Here is a 27,090-nt window from a genome sequence, read left to right as displayed (position 1 = left end):
CTACAGGTTCCGCGCCATGGATTATCACTGGAGGCTTCGTGCCATGGATCATCACTGGAGGTTCCGCGGCATGGATCATCACTGGAGGCCGCGGGGCCATGGATCATCACTGGAGGCTTCATGCCATGGATCATCCCTACAGGCTCCGGGCCATGGATCATCACTACAGGTTCCACGCCATGGATCATTACTGGAGGCTCCGGGCCATGGATCATAACTGGAGGCTTCGTGCCATGGATCATCACTGGAGGCTCCGGGCCATGGATTATCACTGGAGGCTTCATGCCATGGATCATCCCTACAGGCTCCGGGCCATGGATCATCACTGGAGGCTTCGGATCATGGATCATCACTGGAGGCTTCGGACCATGGATCATCACTGGAGGTTCCGCGCCATGGATCATCACTGGAGGCTCCGGGCCATGGATCATCACTGGAGGCTTCATGCCATGGATCATCCCTACAGGCTCCGGGCCATGGATCATCACTACAGGTTCCACACCATGGATCATTACTGGAGGCTCCGGGCCATGGATCATCACTGGAGGCTTCATGCCATGGATCATCACTGGAGGCTCCGGGCCATGGATTATCACTGGAGGCTTCATGCCATGGATCATCCCTACAGCCTCTGGGCCATGGATCATCACTGGAGGCTTCGGATCATGGATCATCACTGGAGGCTTCTTACGTGGAGCCGGAACAGGTCTCACCGGACTGGGGAGACGCACTGGAGGCTGGGTGCGCAGAGCAGGCACAGGGTATACTGGGCCGTGGAGGCGCACTGGAGGTCTGGAGCATATGGCTGGCACAACCCGTCCTGGCTGGATGTTCAGTTTAGCCCGGCAAGGGCGGAGCGCTGGCACAGGATGAACTGGGCTGTGAAGGCTTACTGCCGACACAGTGCGTAGAGCTGGCGCAGGATATCCGGGACCGAGGAGGCACACTGGAGACCAGGAGCGCTGAGCCGGCTCAATCCGTCCTGGCTGAATGCCCACTCTAGCACGGCAAATGCAGGGCGCAGGCACAGGGCGCAGGCACAGCGCGCACCGGGTTATGAATGCATACGGGTTATGTGCGCATCACAGCATAACACGGTGCCTGGCTGTTCACCTGCTCCCCACGGTAAGCACGGGGAGTTGGCTCAGGTCTCCACCCTGACTCTGCCAATCTCCCCGTGTGCCCCCCAAAAAACATTTTGGGGGCTGCCTCTCTTATTTCCGTCGTTGCCGCGCTAGTTCCTCGTATTGTTGCCGTTCCTCTCTCGCTGTCTCCACCTGCGTCCATGGCAGGGTCTTGTCCCCTGCCATTATCTCCTCCCAGGTCCAGGACGTCCTCCACTCTCTCTTCTCCCGGGCCCAGGATCCCTGCTCCTCCTGGGCACGCTGCTTGGTCTTTTTGTGGTGGGATCTTCTGTGACGACCGTCGTAAGGAGGAGACCAAGGTGCAGCGTGGTAAGTGCTCATGATTAAATTTTATTTATACTCAGAACACTAAACAAAATAACAAACAAATGAACGTCACATCCTGCAGACTTTCACTGAGCTGTACAAAAACAAGATCCCACAACTGAAGGCGGGAAAAAGGGCTGCCTAAGTATGATTCCCAATCAGAGACAACGATAGACAGCTGCCTCTGATTAGGAACCATACTCGGCCAAACACAAAGAAATATATGACATAGAATGCCCACCCCATATCACACCCTGACCTAACCAAACAGAGAAAAACGGCTCTCTCAGGTCAGGTCAGGGCGTGACACCGATACCCACTAATTATCAAAATCCAGAAAAGAGCCATTAAATTCTACAACCACCTAAAAGGAAGTGATTCCCAAACCTTCCATAACAAAGCAATCACCTACAGAGTGATTAACCTGGAGAAGAGTCCCCTAAGCAAGCTGGTCCTGGGGCTCTGCTCACAAACACAAACAGACCCCATAGAGCCCCAGGACAGCAACACAATTAGACCCAACCAAATCATGAGAAAACAAAAAGATAATTACTTGACACATTGGAAAGAATTAACTAAAAAACAGAGCAAACTAGAATGCTATTTGGACCTAAACAGAGAGAACACAGTGGCAGAATACCTGACCACTGTGACTGACCCAAACTTAAGGAAAGCTTTGACTATGTACAGACTCAGTGAGCATAGCCTTGCTATTGAGAAAGGCTGCCGTAGGCAGACCTGGCTCTCAAGAGGTGACAGGCTATGTGCAACACTGCCCACAAAATGAGATGGAAACTGAGCTGCACTTCCTAACCTCCTGCCCAATGTATGACCATATTAGAGACACATATTTCCCTCAGATTACACAGATCCACAAAGAATTCGAAAACAAACCCAATTTTGATAACCTCCCATATCTACTGGGTGAAATACCACAGTGTTCCATCATAGCAGCAAGATGTGTGACCTGTTGCCACAAGAAAAGGTCAACCAGTGAAGAACAAACACCATTGTAAATACAACCCATGTTTATGCTTATTTATTTTCCCTTGTGTACTTTAACCATTTGTACATTGTTACAACACGATATATAGACATAATATGACATTTGTAATGTCTTTATTCTTTTGAAACTTCTGTATGTGTAATGTTTACTGTTAATTTTTTATTGTTTATTTCACTTTTGTATATTATCTACCTCACTTGCTTTGGCAATGTTAACACATGTTTCCCATGCCAATAAAGCCCCTTGAATTGAATTGAATTGAGTGACAGAGAGAGATTCTGACTGACTGACTGTACTGTAGTGCATCTGATCTGGTCCTGTTCTTGAGCACTCAGTGGATTTATCTGATGACCATATGGTGCTGCTGAGGGGCTGCAGGGTGGAAGGATTAGCTGCCATGATGTGATGCTGGACTTGTTGCTGCAGACTTCCAGCAGGAGGCCAGATCATAACATGTTAACTACTGTAGAGGGAAAGGGATTCACATTTAGTCCCAGATAGATAACACCACAGATAGATAACACCACACAACAAGAAAATGGAGGAAGGGAGAGAGATGGGGAGATGAAGAGAGAGAGAGAGAGAGAGAAAGAGAGACTTTTAACTTGTGAGTGTAATGTTTACTGTTCAGTTCTGAATGTTTATTTCCCTTGTTTATTGTCTATTCCATTTGCTTTGGCAATGCCAACATATTTTTCCCACGCCGATAAAGTCCTTTGAATTTAATTGAAAATAGAGAGACGGAGAGGTTTAAGCTGCTGCTACCTTAAATAGAAGACAGTAATCTCCATACCAATGGAAATTTTGATGTTAAACCTCCCTTTGATTGGTCTGGGACATCTGCCTGGTGCTCTCTCAGCAAGCAGAGCCCCTGATTGGTCTGGGACATCTGCCTGGTGCTCTCTCAGCAGCAAGCAGAGCCCCTGATTGGTCTGGGACATCTGCCTGGTGCTCTCTCAGCAAGCAGAGCCCCTGATTGGTCTGGGACATCTGCCTGGTGCTCTCTCAGCAAGTAGAGCCCCTGATTGGTCTGGGACATCTGCCTGGTGCTCTCTCAGCAAGCAGAGCCCCTGATTGGTCTGGGACATCTGCCTGGTGCTCTCTCAGCAAGTAGAGCCCCTGATTGGTCTGGGACATCTGCCTGGTGCTCTCTCAGCAAGCAGAGCCCCTGATTGGACTGGGACATCTGCCTGGTGCTCTCTCAGCAGCAAGTAGAGCCCCTGATTGGTCTGGGACATCTGCCTGGTGCTCTCTCAGCAAGCAGAGCCCCTGATTGGACTGGGACATCTGCCTGGTGCTCTCTCAGCAGCAAGTAGAGCCCCTGATTGGTCTGGGACATCTACCTGGTGCTCTCTCAGCAAGTAGAGCCCCTGATTGGTCTGGGACATCTGCCTGGTGCTCTCTCAGCAGCAAGTAGAGCCCCTGATTGGTCTGGGACATCTGCCTGGTGCTCTCAGCAAGTAGAACCCCTGATTGGTCTGGGACATCTGCCTGGTGCTCTCAGCAAGTAGAGCCCCTGATTGGTCAGGGACATCTGCCTGGTGCTCTCTCAGCAGCAAGTAGAGCCCCTGATTGGTCAGGGACATCTGCCTGGTGCTCTCTCAGCAAGTAGAGCCCCTGATTGGTCTGGGACATCTGCCTGGTGCTCTCTCAGCAGCAAGCAGAGCCCCTGATTGGTCTGAGACATCTGCCTGGTGCTCTCTCAGCAAGCAGAGCCCCTGATTGGTCTGGGACATCTGCCTGGTGCTCTCTCAGCAAGTAGAGCATCTGATTGGTCTGGGACATCTGCCTGGTGCTCTCTCAGCAGCAAGTAGAACCCCTGATTGGTCTGGGACATCTGCCTGGTGCTCGCTCAGCAGCAAGTAGAGCCCCTGATTGGTCTGGGACATCTGCCTGATGCTCTCTCAGCAAGTAGAGCATCTGATTGGTCTGGGACGAGCAGTGCTTTCTCATACAGTAGGCTGGGATGCAGAAGAACGAGCAGTGACAGCCTTTGGGTAACAGATAGGTCATCAGATTATAGGATAGGCATCAGATTACCGACCAACACACCCGGTCTGCCACGAGGGGCATCAGATTACCAACCAACACACCCGGTCTGCCACTAGGGGGGGCATCAGATTACCAACCAACACACCCGGTCTGCCACTAGGGGGGGCATCAGATTACCGACCAACACACCCGGTCTGCCACTAGGGGGCATCAGATTACCGACCAACACACCCGGTCTGCTACTAGAGGGGGCATCAGATTACCGACCAACACACCCGGTCTGCCACTAGGGGGGGCATCAGATTACCGACCAACACACCCGGTCTGCCACTAGGGGGCATCAGATTACCGACCAACACACCCGGTCTGCCACTAGAGGGGGCATCAGATTACCGACCAACACACCCGGTCTGCCACTAGGGGGCATCAGATTACCGACCAACACACCCGGTCTGCCACTAGGGGGGGCACCAGATTACCGACCAACACACCCGGTCTGCCACTAGGGGGCATCAGATTACCGACCAACACACCCGGTCTGCCACTAGGGGGGGCATCAGATTACCGACCAACACACCCGGTCTGCCACTAGGGGGCATCAGATTACCGACCAACACACCCGGTCTGCCACTAGGGGGGGCATCAGATTACCGACCAACACACCCGGTCTGCCACTAGGGGGGGCATCAGATTACCGACCAACACACCCGGTCTGCCACTAGGGGGGGCACCTGGTACTGGGCCTAGTTTCCACCTGGTACTTGACCTAGTTTCCACCTGGTACCTGGCCTAGTTTCCACCTGGTACCTGGCCTAGTTTCCACCTGGTACTTGGCCTAGTTTCCACCTGGCACTGGGCCTAGTTTCCACCTGGTACTTGGCCTAGTTTCCACCTGGTACCTGGCCTAGTTTCCACCTGGTACCTGGCCTAGTTTCCACCTGGTACTTGGCCTAGTTTCCACCTGGTACTTGGCCTAGTTTCCACCTGGTACTGGGCCTAGTTTCCACCTGGTACTTGTCCTAGTTTCCACTTGGTACTTGGCCTAGTTTCCACCTGGTACTTGGCCTAGTCCATTCCTCACAGACCAAAGGACTTCCTCGCTCCTTATATGGCTGACCCGCTCAGTGGAGACGTCAGAGGCACACCCGTCTTGTCCAAGCACATTATCCCATTCTCTACAGGACACGTCCAGCCATCATCAAAAACCCGCTTTCTCTCGCTGTTGTCTTTCCTTTCACCGATAACTCCTAACTCATTGGAATAGCACGAGCCACGATGCCGCTGTTTTCATGAACCCGGTTCGAGTTGCTGCGTCGCCGCTTCAGCTCCGTACAACACGGGATATCTGATTAGGGTGCCCGGTTTTACCGGGTTGGATAGAGGGAATTAGAGAATGACTCACATTTTGGAAAAGAGATTGCTTTTAGCTCCAGTGTGGATTTTGACTGGATGCGTGTGTGTTTTAATGTGTGTGTTTTTCCCTTGGTGTTTCTGATGGTGGATCACTTTTCTGGACCGAGCGATTTAGAAATGGTAGTTTAATTTGCTGAGTGACTATATTCAGTCAGATTGTTCACGCATTCATCCAGCACCGGCACTTTACATACTGCTATGCTTTATGCTTCTTAATTACTGAATAGAATGGTGCAATACTTTTGTATTTATATATTTGTACCTTTACTTGTCGACACCCGCGGGCAGCACACTGGGGTGACAATGAAACGGAACGTTTTGGAAACATTAACGGATAGATATGGCAATGGTAACGTGGAGAAACGGCGAGAAAGATATCGCCCGCGACTCTCAAGGCGGAATCTCTTCCCCCCTCTCTCAAGTCGGACCGTTATCCCTCTCTACCGACCTAACGGGACACCTCAATCCCATACCCTGTCTGGATATCCCCTCAACACATCAGACACCCCAAGGCGCTCATTCAAGCAACATATCTCAATCTATCACTAGTCAAACGTCGACTAACTCCGTGGACAAACAGCAGCTTCAGCAGATCGAGTGTGTGGTGTGCGGGGATAAATCCAGCGGGAAGCACTACGGCCAGTTCACATGTGAGGGGTGTAAGAGCTTCTTCAAACGGAGCGTCAGGCGGAACCTCAGCTACACCTGCCGCGCTAGCAGGAACTGTCCCATTGATCAACACCACAGGAATCAATGCCAGTACTGCCGACTGAAGACGTGTCAAAGTGGGAATGCGGAGAGAAGATAAACAAGCTTGTTTCTCATCTCCCTTTAGGTCACTTATAGCCTGTAGCTGTAGTCACTAGAAGCCAATGATTTAAAAAAAAAAAAGTTCTCTAAAGATACGGCTCGTAAACTCACTACATTTTAACAACATATTCATCCGTGTAGTTCAGATAGGCTATAAGATAATATAATACTGTTAAATCTCCATTACTGAGCTCCTAATAATAGTCTCCATGCTGTTATTGTTCATGAGCTTATTGTTTCAGAGGAATAAAGGCAGTGGGCTGTGTGTGTTTTTACACGCTTAGAAAACAAGGAGTTATATAGGATATAGAACCGTGTATGAAGCAAGCGATAGAATCCCTTTTGTTCCATCAGGATTGGTAGACATGTACTCACACGAACACGCCGCTATTCACTATATTTACCAATAGGATCTGTCACCTTGTAGGCCTACGTTATCTACCCGACATTAATATTGATCTGTCACCTTGTAGGCCACCGTTATCTACCCGACATTAATATTGATCTGTCACCTTGTAGGCCACCGTTATCTACCCGACATTAATATTGATCTGTCACCTTGTAGGCCACCGTTATCTACCCGACATTAATATTGATCTGTCACCTTGTAGGCCACCGCACCGTTATCTACCCGACATTAATATTGATCTGTCACCTTGTAGGCCAACGCACCGTTATCTACCCGACATGAATATTGATCTGTCACCTTGTAGGCCAACGCACCGTTATCTACCCGACATTAATATTGATCTGTCACCTTGTAGGCCAACGCACCGTTATCTACCCGACATTAATATTGATCTGTCACCTTGTAGGCCAACGCACCGTTATCTACCCGACATTAATATTGATCTGTCACCTTGTAGGCCAACGCACCGTTATCTACCCAACATTAATATTGATCTGTCACCTTGTAGGCCACTGCACGTTATCTACCCGACATTAATATTGATCTGTCACCTTGTAGGCCACCGTTATCTACCCGACATTAATATTGATCTGTCACCTTGTAGGCCAACGTCCCGTTATCTACCCGACATTAATATTGATCTGTCACCTTGTAGGCCACCGTTATCTACCCGACATTAATATTGATCTGTCACCTTGTAGGCCACCGTTATCTACCCGACAATAATATTGTCTCTGTCTCGTTGTATCACAGCGGTTCAGAGAGGAAGGATGCTCCCACCTCAACCGTACCACGGTCAGTTCTCCATAACCAACGGAGACCCTCTCCAATGCCACTCCTACCTATCTGGATACATCTCGCTGCTCATGCGAGCCGAGCCCTACCCCACATCCAGATACAGCACGCAGTGTATGCAGTCCAACAACCTCATGGGGATGGAGAACATCTGTGAGCTGGCCGCCCGGATGCTGTTCTCGGCGGTGGAGTGGGCCCGAAACATCCCCTTCTTCCCCGACCTCCAGATCACCGACCAGGTCGCCCTGCTCCGGCTCACTTGGAGCGAGTTGTTCGTGCTGAACGCGGCCCAATGCTCAATGCCGGTGCATGTGGCTCCTCTCCTGGCTGCGGCGGGGCTGCATGCCGCCCCCATGTCGGCGGAGAGAGTCGTGTCTTTCATGGACCATATCCGGATCTTCCAGGAGCAAGTGGAGAAGCTGAAGGTTCTGCATGTTGACTCAGCCGAGTACAGCTGTATTAAGGCTATAGTTCTCTTTACGTCAGGTAAACACACACACGCCGCTATGCTTCACTGCTGTTCACTGTGACTGGTATCAATACAAACCTAAACATAGACAAGCGTCACCCTCATCGGCAACAGGAACAGCTGTAGTGGTGTTCCCCAAATCACCACAGATCAACTATATCAATTACCCCTCAAATTCACTTTTCAGACAATCCTATGAGTTGAATGCCGAATGTGAAAACGTAATAGGTCTACTAAAATACCTGCAAAAATATTGAGGAAATTGGACTCAACGTTCGTGAATTATATAAATATATGATGATTTTATATATTTGTTTTTACAATAATTAATTCAGCGTGGTTATTATATAGGCCCCTGTGAATTATATGATATGATTAATAAAATTATTGGCGTTTTATTTAATTAATTACATTTCTTTTCAAACTAATAATTATTATTATTATCAAAATATTTTACAGGCTAATTTTGTTAGTTGTATGACCTACAGACATGTAAGTCATTCACCTATCATCAGCCACACAACTTAACCATTACTGACAGAAAATTAAATATTTCATAATAAAGAATAAAGAAAAGTCTACCTATATTTAATTTCGTTTTGCAGAATTTCTTAAATGCCGTAATGTATTTAAACAACTAGGCCTGAGCCTAAAAGGCCTTATGGTGGCGAGATGAATGAACACAACTCGGCCTGAGCCTAAAAGGCCTTATGGTGGCGAGATGAATGAACACAACTCGGCCTGAGCCTAAAAGGCTTTATGGTGGCGAGATGAATGAACACAACTCGGCCTGAGCCTAAAAGGCTTTATGGTGGCGAGATGAATGAAAATCATTTTTTTATGTCCTATAAAAAAAGAAGAAACCAAATCATGTATTTTGTCAACTCAAGTCGATGGATGCCTTGACTGACGGTAAACAAATAGTATTAGACTGGTCCCAGCAGAACCAGGCCATGAGCAGTGTTCATTCTGTGCGCTAGGGCATAACCCTTTATTCACCCCTGTACTGTAGCGCTGCACTTAGAAATAAGGTGCTGTCTAGAACGTAAATGGGTTATTCGGCTGTCCCCATAGGAGAACCATTTGAATAACCGTATTTTGGTCCAGATAGAACACTTTCGGTTCCAGGTAGAACCCTTTCCACAGAGGGTTCTACAGGGAACCGGAACGGTTCCACCTGAAGCCAAAAAAGGGTTATTCTATTGGGACAGCCGATTAACCATTTTGGAACCCTTTTTTCTAAGCGTGTATCCTCAGATAACATGGAGGTAGGTAGCGACATAGAGGTAGCGACATGGAAAGAGGCACAGCGTTGCATTCAGAATTATGTTTTTAAATCTGCTTTTAAAAATGCATTTGAAGAGTGCAGCTATAGTGTGGAGCAGTCTGAGAAAAGGCCTATAGGCCTGTTTGTAATGTTATTGCGGACCCGTTTAATTTAGCAGACAGGGCTGTACGTTTTATAGGCCTGTTTGTGATGTTATTTTCGACCCGTTTTATTTAGCAGACAGGGCTGTACGTTTTATAGGCCTGTCTGTGATGTTATTTCGGACCTGTTTTATTTAGCAGACAGGGCTCTACGTTATAAAGGCCTGTTTGTGATGTTATTTTCGACCCGTTTTATTTAGCAGACAGGGCTGTACGTTATATAGGCCTGTTTGTAATATTATTTTCGACCCGTTTTATTTAGCAGACAGGGCTGTAGGTTATATAGGCCTGTTTGTTATGTTATTTTCGACCCGTTTTATTTAGCAGACAGGGCTGTACGTTTTATAGGCCTGTTTGTGATGTTATTTCGGACCCGTTTAATTTAGCAGACAGGGCTGTACGTTTTATAGGCCTGTTTGTGATGTTATTTTCGACCCGTTTTATTTAGCAGACAGGCTGTACGTTTTATAGGCCTGTTTGTGATGTTATTTTCGACCCGTTTTATTTAGCAGACAGGGCTGTACGTTTTATAGGCCTGTTTGTGATGTTATTTTCGACCCGTTTTATTTAGCAGACAGGGCTGTACATTTTATAGGCCTGTTTGTGATGTTATTTTGGACCCGATTTATTTAGCAGACAGGGCTGTACGTTTTATAGGCCTGTTTGTGATGTTATTTCGGAACCGTTTAATTTAGCAGACAGGGCTGTACGTTTTATAGGCCTGTTTGTGATGTTATTTTCGACCCGTTTTATTTAGCAGACAGGGCTGTACGTTTTATAGGCCTGTCTGTGATGTTATTTCGGACCTGTTTTATTTAGCAGACAGGGCTGTATGTTATATAGGCCTGTTTGTGATATTATTTTCGACCCGTTTTATTTAGCAGACAGGGCTGTAGGTTATATAGGCCTGTTTGTTATGTTATTTTCGACCCGTTTTATTTAGCAGACAGGGCTGTACATTTTATAGGCCTGTTTGTGATGTTATTTCAGACCCGTTTTATTTAGCAGACAGGGCTGTACGTTATTTTCGACCCGTTTTATTTAGCAGACAGGGCTGTACGTTTTATAGGCCTGTTTGTTATGTTATTTTCGACCCGTTTTAATTAGCAGACAGGGCTGTACGTTTTATAGGCCTGTCTGTGATGTTATTTCGGACCTGTTTAATTTAGCAGACAGGGCTGTACGTTTTATAGGCCTGTTTGTGATGTTATTTTCGACCCGTTTTATTTAGCAGACAGGGCTGTACGTTTTATAGGCCTGTCTGTGATGTTATTTCGGACCTGTTTTATTTAGCAGACAGGGCTGTACGTTATATAGGCCTGTTTGTGATATTATTTTCGACCCGTTTTATTTAGCAGACAGGGCTGTAGGTTATATAGGCCTGTTTGTTATGTTATTTTCGACCCGTTTTATTTAGCAAACAGGGCTGTACGTTTTATAGGCCTGTTTGTGATGTTATTTCAGACCCGTTTTATTTAGCAGACAGGGCTGTACGTTATTTTCGACCCGTTTTATTTAGCAGACAGGGCTGTACGTTTTATAGGCCTGTTTGTTATGTTATTTTCGACCCGTTTTAATTAGCAGACAGGGCTGTACGTTTTATAGGCCTGTCTGTGATGTTATTTCGGACCTGTTTCATTTAGCAGACAGGGCTGTACGTTTTATAGGCCTGTTTGTGATGTTATTTCGGACCCGTTTAATTTAGCAGACAGGGCTGTACGTTTTATAGGCCTGTTTGTGATGTTATTTTCGACCCGTTTAATTTAGCAGACAGGGCTGTGCATTTTATAGGCCTTTTTGTGATGTTATTTCGGACCCGTTTTATTTAGCAGACAGGGCTGTAGGTTATATAGGCCTGTTTGTGATGTTATTTTCGACCCGTTTTATTTAGCAGACAGGGCTGTACGTTTTATAGGCCTGTTTGTGATGTTATTTTCGACCCGTTTTATTTAGCAGACAGGGCTGTACGTTTTATAGGCCTGTTTGTGATGTTATTTTCGACCCGTTTTATTTAGCAGACAGGGCTGTACGTTTTATAGGCCTGTTTGTGATGTTATTTCGGACCCGTTTAATTTAGCAGACAGGGCTGTACGTTTTATAGGCCTGTTTGTGATGTTATTTTCGACCCGTTTTATTTAGCAGACAGGGCTGTACGTTTTATAGGCCTGTTTGTGATGTTATTTCGGACCCGATTTATTTAGCAGACAGGGCTGTACGTTTTATAGGCCTGTTTGTGATGTTATTTCGGAACCGTTTTATTTAGCAGACAGGGCTGTACGTTTTATAGGCCTGTTTGTGATGTTATTTCCGACCCGTTTTATTTAGCAGACAGGGCTGTACATTTTATAGGCCTGTTTGTGATGTTATTTTGGACCCGATTTATTTAGCAGACAGGGCTGTACGTTTTATAGGCCTGTTTGTGATGTTATTTCGGAACCGTTTAATTTAGCAGACAGGGCTGTACGTTTTATAGGCCTGTTTGTGATGTTATTTTCGACCCGTTTTATTTAGCAGACAGGGCTGTACGTTTTATAGGCCTGTCTGTGATGTTATTTCGGACCTGTTTTATTTAGCAGACAGGGCTGTATGTTATATAGGCCTGTTTGTGATATTATTTTCGACCCGTTTTATTTAGCAGACAGGGCTGTAGGTTATATAGGCCTGTTTGTTATGTTATTTTCGACCCGTTTTATTTAGCAGACAGGGCTGTACATTTTATAGGCCTGTTTGTGATGTTATTTCAGACCCGTTTTATTTAGCAGACAGGGCTGTACGTTATTTTCGACCCGTTTTATTTAGCAGACAGGGCTGTACGTTTTATAGGCCTGTTTGTTATGTTATTTTCGACCCGTTTTAATTAGCAGACAGGGCTGTACGTTTTATAGGCCTGTCTGTGATGTTATTTCGGACCTGTTTAATTTAGCAGACAGGGCTGTACGTTTTATAGGCCTGTTTGTGATGTTATTTTCGACCCGTTTTATTTAGCAGACAGGGCTGTACGTTTTATAGGCCTGTCTGTGATGTTATTTCGGACCTGTTTTATTTAGCAGACAGGGCTGTACGTTATATAGGCCTGTTTGTGATATTATTTTCGACCCGTTTTATTTAGCAGACAGGGCTGTAGGTTATATAGGCCTGTTTGTTATGTTATTTTCGACCCGTTTTATTTAGCAAACAGGGCTGTACGTTTTATAGGCCTGTTTGTGATGTTATTTCAGACCCGTTTTATTTAGCAGACAGGGCTGTACGTTATTTTCGACCCGTTTTATTTAGCAGACAGGGCTGTACGTTTTATAGGCCTGTTTGTTATGTTATTTTCGACCCGTTTTAATTAGCAGACAGGGCTGTACGTTTTATAGGCCTGTCTGTGATGTTATTTCGGACCTGTTTCATTTAGCAGACAGGGCTGTACGTTTTATAGGCCTGTTTGTGATGTTATTTCGGACCCGTTTAATTTAGCAGACAGGGCTGTACGTTTTATAGGCCTGTTTGTGATGTTATTTTCGACCCGTTTAATTTAGCAGACAGGGCTGTGCATTTTATAGGCCTTTTTGTGATGTTATTTCGGACCCGTTTTATTTAGCAGACAGGGCTGTAGGTTATATAGGCCTGTTTGTGATGTTATTTTCGACCCGTTTTATTTAGCAGACAGGGCTGTACGTTTTATAGGCCTGTTTGTGATGTTATTTTCGACCCGTTTTATTTAGCAGACAGGGCTGTACGTTTTATAGGCCTGTTTGTGATGTTATTTTCGACCCGTTTTATTTAGCAGACAGGGCTGTACGTTTTATAGGCCTGTTTGTGATGTTATTTCGGACCCGTTTAATTTAGCAGACAGGGCTGTACGTTTTATAGGCCTGTTTGTGATGTTATTTTCGACCCGTTTTATTTAGCAGACAGGGCTGTACGTTTTATAGGCCTGTTTGTGATGTTATTTCGGACCCGATTTATTTAGCAGACAGGGCTGTACGTTTTATAGGCCTGTTTGTGATGTTATTTCGGAACCGTTTTATTTAGCAGACAGGGCTGTACGTTTTATAGGCCTGTTTGTGATGTTATTTCCGACCCGTTTTATTTAGCAGACAGGGCTGTACGTTTTATAGGCCTGTTTGTGATGTTATTTTCGACCCGTTTTATTTAGCAGACAGGGCTGTACGTTTTATAGGCCTGTTTGTGATGTTATTTCGGACCCGATTTATTTAGCAGACAGGGCTGTACGTTTTATAGGCCTGTTTGTGATGTTATTTCGGAACCGTTTTATTTAGCAGACAGGGCTGTACGTTTTATAGGCCTGTTTGTGATGTTATTTCCGACCCGTTTTATTTAGCAGACAGGGCTGTGTGTTATTTACGACCCGTTTTATTTAGCAGACAGGGCTGTACGTTTTATAGGCCTGTTTGTTATGTTATTTTCGACCCGTTTTAATTAGCAGACAGGGCTGTACGTTTTATAGGCCTGTCTGTGATGTTATTTCGGACCTGTTTCATTTAGCAGACAGGGCTGTACGTTTTATAGGCCTGTTTGTGATGTTATTTCGGACCCGTTTAATTTAGCAGACAGGGCTGTACGTTTTATAGGCCTGTTTGTGATGTTATTTCGGACCCGTTTTATTTAGCAGACAGGGCTGTAGGTTATATAGGCCTGTTTGTGATGTTATTTTCGACCCGTTTTATTTAGCAGACAGGCTGTACGTTTTATAGGCCTGTTTGTGATGTTATTTTCGACCCGTTTTATTTAGCAGACAGGGCTGTACGTGTGATGTTATTTCGGAACCGTTTTATTTAGCAGACAGGGCTGTACGTTTTATAGGCCTGTTTGTGATGTTATTTCCGACCCGTTTTATTTAGCAGACAGGGCTGTACGTTTTATAGGCCTGTTTGTGATGTTATTTCGGAGCCATTTTATTTAGCAGACAGGGCTGTACGTTTTATAGGCCTGTTTGTAATGTTATTTTCGACCCGTTTTATTTAGCAGATAGGGTTGTACGTTTTATAGGCCTGTTTGTGATGTTATTTCGGACCTGTTTTATTTAGCAGACAGGGCTGTACGTTATATAGGCCTGTTTGTGATATTATTTTCGACCCGTTTTATTTAGCAGACAGGGCTGTAGGTTATATAGGCCTGTTTGTTATGTTATTTTCGACCCGTTTTATTTAGCAGACAGGGCTGTACATTTTATAGGCCTGTTTGTGATGTTATTTCAGACCCGTTTTATTTAGCAGACAGGGCTGTACGTTATTTTCGACCCGTTTTATTTTGCAGACAGGGCTGTACGTTTTATAGGCCTGTTTGTTATGTTATTTTCGACCCGTTTTAATTAGCAGACAGGGCTGTACGTTTTATAGGCCTGTCTGTGATGTTATTTCGGACCTGTTTAATTTAGCAGACAGGGCTGTACGTTTTATAGGCCTGTTTGTGATGTTATTTTCGACCCGTTTTATTTAGCAGACAGGGCTGTACGTTTTATAGGCCTGTCTGTGATGTTATTTCGGACCTGTTTTATTTAGCAGACAGGGCTGTACGTTATATAGGCCTGTTTGTGATATTATTTTCGACCCGTTTTATTTAGCAGACAGGGCTGTAGGTTATATAGGCCTGTTTGTTATGTTATTTTCGACCCGTTTTATTTAGCAAACAGGGCTGTACGTTTTATAGGCCTGTTTGTGATGTTATTTCAGACCCGTTTTATTTAGCAGACAGGGCTGTACGTTATTTTCGACCCGTTTTATTTAGCAGACAGGGCTGTACGTTTTATAGGCCTGTTTGTTATGTTATTTTCGACCCGTTTTAATTAGCAGACAGGGCTGTACGTTTTATAGGCCTGTCTGTGATGTTATTTCGGACCTGTTTCATTTAGCAGACAGGGCTGTACGTTTTATAGGCCTGTTTGTGATGTTATTTCGGACCCGTTTAATTTAGCAGACAGGGCTGTACGTTTTATAGGCCTGTTTGTGATGTTATTTTCGACCCGTTTAATTTAGCAGACAGGGCTGTGCATTTTATAGGCCTTTTTGTGATGTTATTTCGGACCCGTTTTATTTAGCAGACAGGGCTGTAGGTTATATAGGCCTGTTTGTGATGTTATTTTCGACCCGTTTTATTTAGCAGACAGGGCTGTACGTTTTATAGGCCTGTTTGTGATGTTATTTTCGACCCGTTTTATTTAGCAGACAGGGCTGTACGTTTTATAGGCCTGTTTGTGATGTTATTTCGGACCCGATTTATTTAGCAGACAGGGCTGTACGTTTTATAGGCCTGTTTGTGATGTTATTTCGGAACCGTTTTATTTAGCAGACAGGGCTGTACGTTTTATAGGCCTGTTTGTGATGTTATTTCCGACCCGTTTTATTTAGCAGACAGGGCTGTGTGTTATTTACGACCCGTTTTATTTAGCAGACAGGGCTGTACGTTTTATAGGCCTGTTTGTTATGTTATTTTCGACCCGTTTTAATTAGCAGACAGGGCTGTACGTTTTATAGGCCTGTCTGTGATGTTATTTCGGACCTGTTTCATTTAGCAGACAGGGCTGTACGTTTTATAGGCCTGTTTGTGATGTTATTTCGGACCCGTTTAATTTAGCAGACAGGGCTGTACGTTTTATAGGCCTGTTTGTGATGTTATTTCGGACCCGTTTTATTTAGCAGACAGGGCTGTAGGTTATATAGGCCTGTTTGTGATGTTATTTTCGACCCGTTTTATTTAGCAGACAGGCTGTACGTTTTATAGGCCTGTTTGTGATGTTATTTTCGACCCGTTTTATTTAGCAGACAGGGCTGTACGTGTGATGTTATTTCGGAACCGTTTTATTTAGCAGACAGGGCTGTACGTTTTATAGGCCTGTTTGTGATGTTATTTCCGACCCGTTTTATTTAGCAGACAGGGCTGTACGTTTTATAGGCCTGTTTGTGATGTTATTTCGGAGCCATTTTATTTAGCAGACAGGGCTGTACGTTTTATAGGCCTGTTTGTAATGTTATTTTCGACCCGTTTTATTTAGCAGATAGGGTTGTACGTTTTATAGGCCTGTTTGTGATGTTATTTCGGACCTGTTTTATTTAGCAGACAGGGCTGTACGTTATATAGGCCTGTTTGTGATATTATTTTCGACCCGTTTTATTTAGCAGACAGGGCTGTAGGTTATATAGGCCTGTTTGTTATGTTATTTTCGACCCGTTTTATTTAGCAGACAGGGCTGTACATTTTATAGGCCTGTTTGTGATGTTATTTCAGACCCGTTTTATTTAGCAGACAGGGCTGTACGTTATTTTCGACCCGTTTTATTTTGCAGACAGGGCTGTACGTTTTATAGGCCTGTTTGTTATGTTATTTTCGACCCGTTTTAATTAGCAGACAGGGCTGTACGTTTTATAGGCCTGTCTGTGATGTTATTTCGGACCTGTTTAATTTAGCAGACAGGGCTGTACGTTTTATAGGCCTGTTTGTGATGTTATTTTCGACCCGTTTTATTTAGCAGACAGGGCTGTACGTTTTATAGGCCTGTCTGTGATGTTATTTCGGACCTGTTTTATTTAGCAGACAGGGCTGTACGTTATATAGGCCTGTTTGTGATATTATTTTCGACCCGTTTTATTTAGCAGACAGGGCTGTAGGTTATATAGGCCTGTTTGTTATGTTATTTTCGACCCGTTTTATTTAGCAAACAGGGCTGTACGTTTTATAGGCCTGTTTGTGATGTTATTTCAGACCCGTTTTATTTAGCAGACAGGGCTGTACGTTATTTTCGACCCGTTTTATTTAGCAGACAGGGCTGTACGTTTTATAGGCCTGTTTGTTATGTTATTTTCGACCCGTTTTAATTAGCAGACAGGGCTGTACGTTTTATAGGCCTGTCTGTGATGTTATTTCGGACCTGTTTCATTTAGCAGACAGGGCTGTACGTTTTATAGGCCTGTTTGTGATGTTATTTCGGACCCGTTTAATTTAGCAGACAGGGCTGTACGTTTTATAGGCCTGTTTGTGATGTTATTTTCGACCCGTTTAATTTAGCAGACAGGGCTGTGCATTTTATAGGCCTTTTTGTGATGTTATTTCGGACCCGTTTTATTTAGCAGACAGGGCTGTAGGTTATATAGGCCTGTTTGTGATGTTATTTTCGACCCGTTTTATTTAGCAGACAGGGCTGTACGTTTTATAGGCCTGTTTGTGATGTTATTTTCGACCCGTTTTATTTAGCAGACAGGGCTGTACGTTTTATAGGCCTGTTTGTGATGTTATTTTCGACCCGTTTTATTTAGCAGACAGGGCTGTACGTTTTATAGGCCTGTTTGTGATGTTATTTCGGACCCGTTTAATTTAGCAGACAGGGCTGTACGTTTTATAGGCCTGTTTGTGATGTTATTTTCGACCCGTTTTATTTAGCAGACAGGGCTGTACGTTTTATAGGCCTGTTTGTGATGTTATTTCGGACCCGATTTATTTAGCAGACAGGGCTGTACGTTTTATAGGCCTGTTTGTGATGTTATTTCGGAACCGTTTTATTTAGCAGACAGGGCTGTACGTATTATAGGCCTGTTTGTGATGTTATTTCGGACCCGATTTATTTAGCAGACAGGGCTGTACGTTTTATAGGCCTGTTTGTGATGTTATTTCGGAACCGTTTTATTTAGCAGACAGGGCTGTACGTTTTATAGGCCTGTTTGTGATGTTATTTCCGACCCGTTTTATTTAGCAGACAGGGCTGTACGTTATTTACGACCCGTTTTATTTAGCAGACAGGGCTGTACGTTTTATAGGCCTGTTTGTTATGTTATTTTCGACCCGTTTTAATTAGCAGACAGGGCTGTACGTTTTATAGGCCTGTCTGTGATGTTATTTCGGACCTGTTTCATTTAGCAGACAGGGCTGTACGTTTTATAGGCCTGTTTGTGATGTTATTTCGGACCCGTTTAATTTAGCAGACAGGGCTGTACGTTTTATAGGCCTGTTTGAGATGTTATTTTCGACCCGTTTAATTTAGCAGACAGGCTGTACGTTTTATAGGCCTGTTTGTGATGTTATTTTCGACCCGTTTTATTTAGCAGACAGGGCTGTACGTTTTATAGGCCTGTTTGTGATGTTATTTCCGACCCGTTTTAATTAGCAGACAGGGGTATACGTGATATAGGCCGGTTTGTAATGTTGTTTTCGACCAGTTTTATTTAGCAGGCAGGGCTGTACGTTTTATAGGCCTGTTTGTGATGTTATTTTCGACCCGTTTTATTTAGCAGACAGGGCTGTACGTTTTATAGGCCTGTCTGTGATGTTATTTCGGACCTGTTTTATTTAGCAGACAGGGCTGTACGTTTTATAGGCCTGTTTGTGATGTTATTTCGGACCTGTTTTATTTAGCAGACAGGCTGTACGTTTTATAGGCCTGTTTGTGATGTTATTTTCGACCCGTTTTATTTAGCAGACAGGGCTGTACGTTTTATAGGCCTGTTTGTGATGTTATTTTCGACCCGTTTTATTTAGCAGACAGGGCTGTACATTTTATAGGCCTGTTTGTGATGTTATTTTGGACCCGATTTATTTAGCAGACAGGGCTGTACGTTTTATAGGCCTGTTTGTGATGTTATTTCGGAACCGTTTAATTTAGCAGACAGGGCTGTACGTTTTATAGGCCTGTTTGTGATGTTATTTTCGACCCGTTTTATTTAGCAGACAGGGCTGTACGTTTTATAGGCCTGTCTGTGATGTTATTTCGCACCTGTTTTATTTAGCAGACAGGGCTGTACGTTATATAGGCCTGTTTGTGATATTATTTTCGACCCGTTTTATTTAGCAGACAGGGCTGTAGGTTATATAGGCCTGTTTGTTATGTTATTTTCGACCCGTTTTATTTAGCAGACGTTTTATAGGCCTGTTTGTGATGTTATTTCAGACCCGTTTTATTTAGCAGACAGGGCTGTACGTTATTTTCGACCCGTTTTATTTAGCAGACAGGGCTGTACGTTTTATAGGCCTGTTTGTTATGTTATTTTCGACCCGTTTTAATTAGCAGACAGGGCTGTACGTTTTATAGGCCTGTCTGTGATGTTATTTCGGACCTGTTTTATTTAGCAGACAGGGCTGTACGTTTTATAGGCCTGTTTGTGATGTTATTTCGGACCCGTTTAATTTAGCAGACAGGGCTGTACGTTTTATAGGCCTGTTTGTGATGTTATTTTCGACCCGTTTAATTTAGCAGACAGGGCTGTGCATTTTATAGGCCTGTTTGTGATGTTATTTCGGACCCGTTTTATTTAGCAGACAGGGCTGTAGGTTATATAGGCCTGTTTGTGATGTTATTTTCGACCCGTTTTATTTAGCAGACAGGCTGTACGTTTTATAGGCCTGTTTGTGATGTTATTTTCGACCCGTTTTATTTAGCAGACAGGGCTGTACGTGTGATGTTATTTCGGAACCGTTTTATTTAGCAGACAGGGCTGTACGTTTTATAGGCCTGTTTGTGATGTTATTTCCGACCCGTTTTATTTAGCAGACAGGGCTGTACGTTTTATAGGCCTGTTTGTGATGTTATTTCGGAGCCATTTTATTTAGCAGACAGGGCTGTACGTTTTATAGGCCTGTTTGTAATGTTATTTTCGACCCGTTTTATTTAGCAGATAGGGTTGTACGTTTTATAGGCCTGTTTGTGATGTTATTTCGGACCCGTTTTATTTAGCAGACAGGGCTGTACGTTATATAGGCCTGTTTGTGATGTTATTTTCGACCCGTTTTATTTAGCAGGCAGGGCTGTACGTTTTATAGGCCTGTTTGTGATGTTATTTTCGACCCGTTTTATTTAGCAGACAGGGCTGTACGTTTTATAGGCCTGTCTGTGATGTTATTTCGGACCTGTTTTATTTAGCAGACAGGGCTGTACGTTTTATAGGCCTGTTTGTGATGTTATTTCGGACCCGTTTAATTTAGCAGACAGGGCTGTACGTTTTATAGGCTTGTTTGTGATGTTATTTTCGACCCGTTTAATTTAGCAGACAGGGCTGTGCATTTCATAGGCCTGTTTGTGATGTTATTTCGGACCCGTTTTATTTAGCAGACAGGGCTATAGGTTATATAGGCCTGTTTGTGATGTTATTTTCGACCCGTTTTATTTAGCAGACAGGGCTGTACGCTTTATAGGCCTGTTTGTGATGTTATTTTCGACACGTTTTATTTAGCAGACAGGGCTGTACGTTATATAGGCCTGTTTGTGATGTTATTTTCGACCCGTTTTATTTAGCAGGCAGGGCTGTACGTTTTATAGGCCTGTTTGTGATGTTATTTTCGTCCCGTTTTATTTAGCAGACAGGGCTGTACATTTTATAGGCCTGTCTGTGATGTTATTTTGGACCCGATTTATTTAGCAGACAGGGCTGTACGTTTTATAGGCCTGTTTGTGATGTTATTTCGGAACCGTTTAATTTAGCAGACAGGGCTGTACGTTTTATAGGCCTGTTTGTGATGTTATTTTCGACCCGTTTTATTTAGCAGACAGGGCTGTACGTTTTATAGGCCTGTCTGTGATGTTATTTCGGACCTGTTTTATTTAGCAGACAGGGCTGTACGTTATATAGGCCTGTTTGTGATATTATTTTCGACCCGTTTTATTTAGCAGACAGGGCTGTAGGTTATATAGGCCTGTTTGTTATGTTATTTTCGACCCGTTTTATTTAGCAGACAGGGCTGTACGTTTTATAGGCCTGTTTGTGATGATATTTCAGACCCGTTTTATTTAGCAGACAGGGCTGTACGTTATTTTCGACCCGTTTTATTTAGCAGACAGGGCTGTACGTTTTATAGGCCTGTTTGTTATGTTATTTTCGACCCGTTTTAATTAGCAGACAGGGCTGTACGTTTTATAGGCCTGTCTGTGATGTTATTTCGGACCTGTTTTATTTAGCAGACAGGGCTGTACGTTTTATAGTCCTGTTTGTGATGTTATTTCGGAACCGTTTAATTTAGCAGACAGGGCTGTACGTTTTATAGGCCTGTTTGTGATGTTATTTTCGACCCGTTTAATTTAGCAGACAGGGCTGTGCATTTTATAGGCCTGTTTGTGATGTTATTTCGGACCCGTTTTATTTAGCAGACAGGGCTGTAGGTTATATAGGCCTGTTTGTGATGTTATTTTCGACCCGTTTTATTTAGCAGACAGGCTGTACGTTTTATAGGCCTGTTTGTGATGTTATTTTCGACCCGTTTTATTTAGCAGACAGGGCTGTACGTTTTATAGGCCTGTTTGTGATGTTATTTCCGACCCGTTTTATTTAGCAGACAGGGCTGTTCGTTTTATAGGCCTGTTTGTGATGTTATTTCGGACCCGTTTAATTTAGCAGACAGGGCTGTACGTTTTATAGGCCTGTTTGTGATGTTATTTCCGACCCGTTTTATTTAGCAGACAGGGCTGTACGTTTTATAGGCCTGTTTGTGATGTTATTTCGGACCCGATTTATTTAGCAGACAGGGCTGTACGTTTTATAGGCCTGTTTGTGATGTTATTTCGGAACCGTTTTATTTAGCAGCCATGGCTGTACGTTTTATAGGCCTGTTTGTGATGTTATTTCCGACCCGTTTTATTTAGCAGACAGGGCTGTACGTTTTATAGGCCTGTTTGTGATGTTATTTCGGAGCCATTTTATTTAGCAGACAGGGCTGTACGTTTTATAGGCCTGTTTGTAATGTTATTTTCGACCCGTTTTATTTAGCAGATAGGGTTGTACGTTTTATAGGCCTGTTTGTGATGTTATTTCGGACCCGTTTTATTTAGCAGACAGGGCTGTACGTTATATAGGCCTGTTTGTGATGTTATTTTCGACCCGTTTTATTTAGCAGGCAGGGCTGTACGTTTTATAGGCCTGTTTGTGATGTTATTTTCGACCCGTTTTATTTAGCAGACAGGGCTGTACATTTTATAGGCCTGTCTGTGATGTTATTTCGGACCTGTTTTATTTAGCAGACAGGGCTGTACGTTTTATAGGCCTGTTTGTGATGTTATTTCGGACCCGTTTAATTTAGCAGACAGGGCTGTACGTTTTATAGGCTTGTTTGTGATGTTATTTTCGACCCGTTTAATTTAGAAGACAGGGCTGTGCATTTTATAGGCCTGTTTGTGATGTTATTTCGGACCCGTTTTATTTAGCAGACAGGGCTGTAGGTTATATAGGCCTGTTTGTTATGTTATTTTCGACCCGTTTTATTTAGAAGACAGGGCTGTACGTTTTATAGGCCTGTTTGTGATGTTATTTTCGACACGTTTTATTTAGCAGACAGGGCTGTACGTTTTATAGGCCTGTTTGTGATGTTATTTCGGACCCGTTTTATTTAGCAGACAGGCTGTACGTTTTATAGGCCTGTTTGTGATGTTATTTTCGACCCGTTTTATTTAGCAGACAGAGCTGTACGTTTTATAGGCCTGTTAATGATGTTATTTTCGACCCGTTTTATTTAGCAGACAGGGCTGTACATTTTATAGGCCTGTTTGTGATGTTATTTCGGAACCGTTTTATTTAGCAGACAGGGCTGTACGTTTTATAGGCCTGTTTGTGATGTTATTTCCGACCCGTTTTATTTAGCAGACAGGGCTGTACGTTTTATAGGCCTGTTTGTGATGTTATTTTCGACCCGTTTTATTTAGCAGACAGGGCTGTACATTTTATAGGCCTGTCTGTGATGTTATTTCGGACCTGTTTTATTTAGCAGACAGGGCTGTACGTTTTATAGGCCTGTTTGTGATGTTATTTCGGACCCGTTTAATTTAGCAGACAGGGCTGTACGTTATATAGGCCTGTTTGTGATGTTATTTTCGACCCGTTTTATTTAGCAGGCAGGGCTGTACGTTTTATAGGCCTGTCTGTGATGTTATTTCGGACCTGTTTTATTTAGCAGACAGGGCTGTACGTTTTATAGGCCTGTTTGTGATATTATTTCGGACCCGTTTTATTTAGCAGACAGGCTGTACGTTTTATAGGCCTGTTTGTGATGTTATTTTCGACCCGTTTTATTTAGCAGACAGGGCTGTACATTTTATAGGCCTGTTTGTGATGTTATTTTGGACCCGATTTATTTAGCAGACAGGGCTGTACGTTTTATTGGCCTGTTTGTGATGTTATTTTCGACCCGTTTTATTTAGCAGACAGGGCTGTACGTTTTATAGACCTGTCTGTGATGTTATTTCGGACCTGTTTTATTTAGCAGACAGGGCTGTACGTTATATAGGCCTGTTTGTGATATTATTTTCGACCCGTTTTATTTAGCAGACAGGGCAGTAGGTTATATAGGCCTGTTTGTTATGTTATTTTCGACCCGTTTTCTTTAGCAGACAGGGCTGTACGTTTTATAGGCCTGTTTGTGATGTTATTTCAGACTCGTTTTATTTAGCAGACAGGGCTGTACGTTATTTTCGACCCGTTTTATTTAGCAGACAGGGCTGTACGTTTTATAGGCCTGTTTGTGATGTTATTTCGGACCCGATTTATTTAGCAGACAGGGCTGTACGTTTTATAGGCCTGTTTGTGATGTTATTTCCGACCCGTTTTATTTAGCAGACAGGGCTGTACGTTTTATAGGCCTGTTTGTGATGTTATTTCGGAGCCATTTTATTTAGCAGACAGGGCTGTACGTTTTATAGGCCTGTTTGTAATGTTATTTTCGAACCGTTTTATTTAGCAGATAGGGTTGTACGTTTTATAGGCCTGTTTGTGATGTTATTTCGGACCCGTTTTATTTAGCAGACAGGGCTGTACGTTTTATAGGCCTGTTTGTGATGTTATTTCGGAGCCATTTTATTTAGCAGACAGGGCTGTACGTTTTATAGGCCTGTTTGTAATGTTATTTTCGAACCGTTTTATTTAGCAGATAGGGTTGTACGTTTTATAGGCCTGTTTGTGATGTTATTTCGGACCCGTTTTATTTAGCAGACAGGGCTGTACGTTATATAGGCCTGTTTGTGATGTTATTTTCGACCCGTTTTATTTAGCAGGCAGGGCTGTACGTTTTATAGGCCTGTTTGTGATGTTATTTTCGACCCGTTTTATTTAGCAGACAGGGCTGTACGTTTTATAGGCCTGTCTGTGATGTCATTTCGGACCTGTTTTATTTAGCAGACAGGGCTGTATGTTTTATAGGCCTGTTTGTGATGTTATTTCGGACCCGTTTAATTTAGCAGACAGGGCTGTACGTTTTATAGGCTTGTTTGTGATGTTATTTTCGACCCGTTTAATTTAGCAGACAGGGCTGTGCATTTTATAGGCCTGTTTGTGATGTTATTTCGGACCCGTTTTATTTAGCAGACAGGGCTGTAGGTTATATAGGCCTGTTTGTGATGTTATTTTCGACCCGTTTTATTTAGCAGACAGGGCTGTACGTTTTATAGGCCTGTTTGTGATGTTATTTTCGACACGTTTTATTTAGCAGACAGGGCTGTACGTTTTATAGGCCTGTTTGTGATGTTATTTTCGACCCGTTTTATTTAGCAGACAGGGCTGTACATTTTATAGGCCTGTTTGTGATGTTATTTCGCACCTGATTTATTTAGCAGACAGGGCTGTACGTTTTATAGGCCTTTTTGTGATGTTATTTTCGACCCGTTTTATTTAGCAGACAGGCTGTACGTTTTATAGGCCTGTTTGTGATGTTATTTCCGACCCGTTTTATTTAGCAGACAGGGCTGTACGTTTTATAGGCCTGTTTGTGATGTTATTTCGGAGCCATCTTATTTAGCAGACAGGGCTGTACGTTATATAGGCCTGTTTGTGATGTTATTTTCGACCCATTTAATTTAGCAGACAGGGCTGTACGTTTTATAGGCCTGTTTGTGATGTTATTTTCGACCCGTTTTATTTAGCAGACAGGGCTGTAGGTTATATAGGCCTGTTTGTGATGTTATTTCGGACCCGTTTAATTTCAGAGGGCCATGTTCTATTGAAAAGCCCCTGTAGCGCCATTTTGAGTGAAGCAAATACGGCATAATTTGCTTTGTCTTGTTCTTTACGCAGTTAAATTGATTTCATATGAAAAATGTATGCACTTACTCTGGATAAGAGCGCTCTGGATAAGAGCGTCTGCTAAATGACTAAAATGTAAAATGTAAAAATGTAATCAATTGGAGTGGGCCTATATAGGCATACAACATACTGTATTAACAATAGCCTATAATAATATTGATTTCGAAAAATTGCAGTAGGCGTTAAATGTCTATGCCATATTGGCTGGATTTACACAAGCAGCCCAATTCTGATATATTGCCCAATTATTGGTTAAACAGCTGATCTGATTGATCAAAAGAGCAAAAACGAGAACGGAATTGGGCTGCCTGTGTAAACTCAGCCATTGTATTATTTGTAATGAATTGATGATCTAATATTAGCCAATATTGCATTGTACACGAAGAAGATAAGCCTATATTATTGCTAATGATTTCTGATTTGAATTCTCTGTTTTTATAGATGCGTGCGGTCTGTCAGACGTAACTCACGTGGATGATCTTCAGGAGAAATCCCAGTGCGCCCTGGACGGGTACATCAGGAACCAGTATCCTAACCAACCAAACCGGTTTGGGAAGCTATTACTCCGTCTGCCCTCTCTACGCACCGTCTCCTCGTCCGTTATAGAACAGTTATTCTTCATCCGGTTGGTCGGAAAAACACCAATAGAAACTCTCATTAGAGATATGTTGCTTTCCGGAAGCAGTTTTAATTGGCCTTATATGTCGATGCAGTAGAATAAGAACATTCCAGAATACTCCAGGAATGGAATCATAGAACTAGAATGGTTCTATGGATGGAACCTTAGATACTGTCAGAGGAACAGGCAGCATTCTAAAGCACCTTTATCTCTAACTGTACCACCAGCTAAATGTTGCTCTGCCCAGAGTACCCCTGGAGTACCCCCTCATTCTAAAGCAATGGTTCACAACCTTTATCTGTTACTGTACCACCAGCTAAATGTTGCTCTGCCCAGAGTACCCCTGGAGTACCCCCTCATTCTAAAGCAGTGATTCACAACCTTTATCTGTTACTGTACCACCAGCTAAATGTTGCTCTGCCCAGAGTACCCCTGGAGTACCCCCTCAGGTGCATTTTACCAGTAGGCCTATGGTCTCATGAGTCTTCTCAAGTACCCCCTGAGGATAGGCCAAGTACCCCCAGGAGTCCTAGTACCCCCAGGAGTCCAAGTACCCCCAGGAGTCCTAGTACCCTAGTACCCCCTGAGGATAGGCTAAGTACCCCCAGGAGTCCTAGTACCCCCAGGAGAATTAGTACCCCCAGGAGTCCTAGTACCCTAGTACCCACTGAGGACAGGCCAAGTACCCCCAGGAGTCCTAGTACCCGCTGAGGAT

General features: G+C 43.6%; 1 protein-coding gene across 1 annotated transcript; it reads left to right on the top strand.

Moving 5' to 3' along the window:
* The first annotated feature begins 6,202 nt into the window (after nt 1-6,202).
* On the top strand, nt 6,203-26,472 carry LOC106562559 (COUP transcription factor 2-like). The gene is made up of 3 exons (XM_045690391.1): nt 6,203-6,666; nt 7,833-8,362; nt 26,198-26,472. Exons 1-3 carry the CDS (start codon nt 6,203-6,205, stop codon nt 26,470-26,472), a joined length of 1,269 nt encoding a protein of 422 aa, XP_045546347.1.
* Nucleotides 26,473-27,090: the final 618 nt, after the last annotated feature.

The sequence above is a fragment of the Salmo salar genome, chromosome 11 (assembly GCF_965601325.2).
Source record: "Salmo salar chromosome 11, fSalSal1, whole genome shotgun sequence".
Taxonomy (NCBI): Eukaryota; Metazoa; Chordata; class Actinopteri; order Salmoniformes; family Salmonidae; genus Salmo; species Salmo salar.
The sequence above is the reverse complement of the archived record's forward strand: the minus strand, read 5'-3'. Positions and strand labels throughout refer to the sequence as shown.

Bases quoted from the DNA above. Each gene is read 5' to 3' on its own strand.
- LOC106562559 (XM_045690391.1), top strand. From the start codon at position 6,203: ATGGCAATGGTAACGTGGAGAAACGGCGAGAAAGATATCGCCCGCGAC. The intron at 6,667-7,832 runs ATAAACAAGCTT...TCGTTGTATCAC, and splicing joins AGTGGGAATGCGGAGAGAAG to AGCGGTTCAGAGAGGAAGGA. The intron at 8,363-26,197 runs GTAAACACACAC...CTGTTTTTATAG, and splicing joins TATAGTTCTCTTTACGTCAG to ATGCGTGCGGTCTGTCAGAC.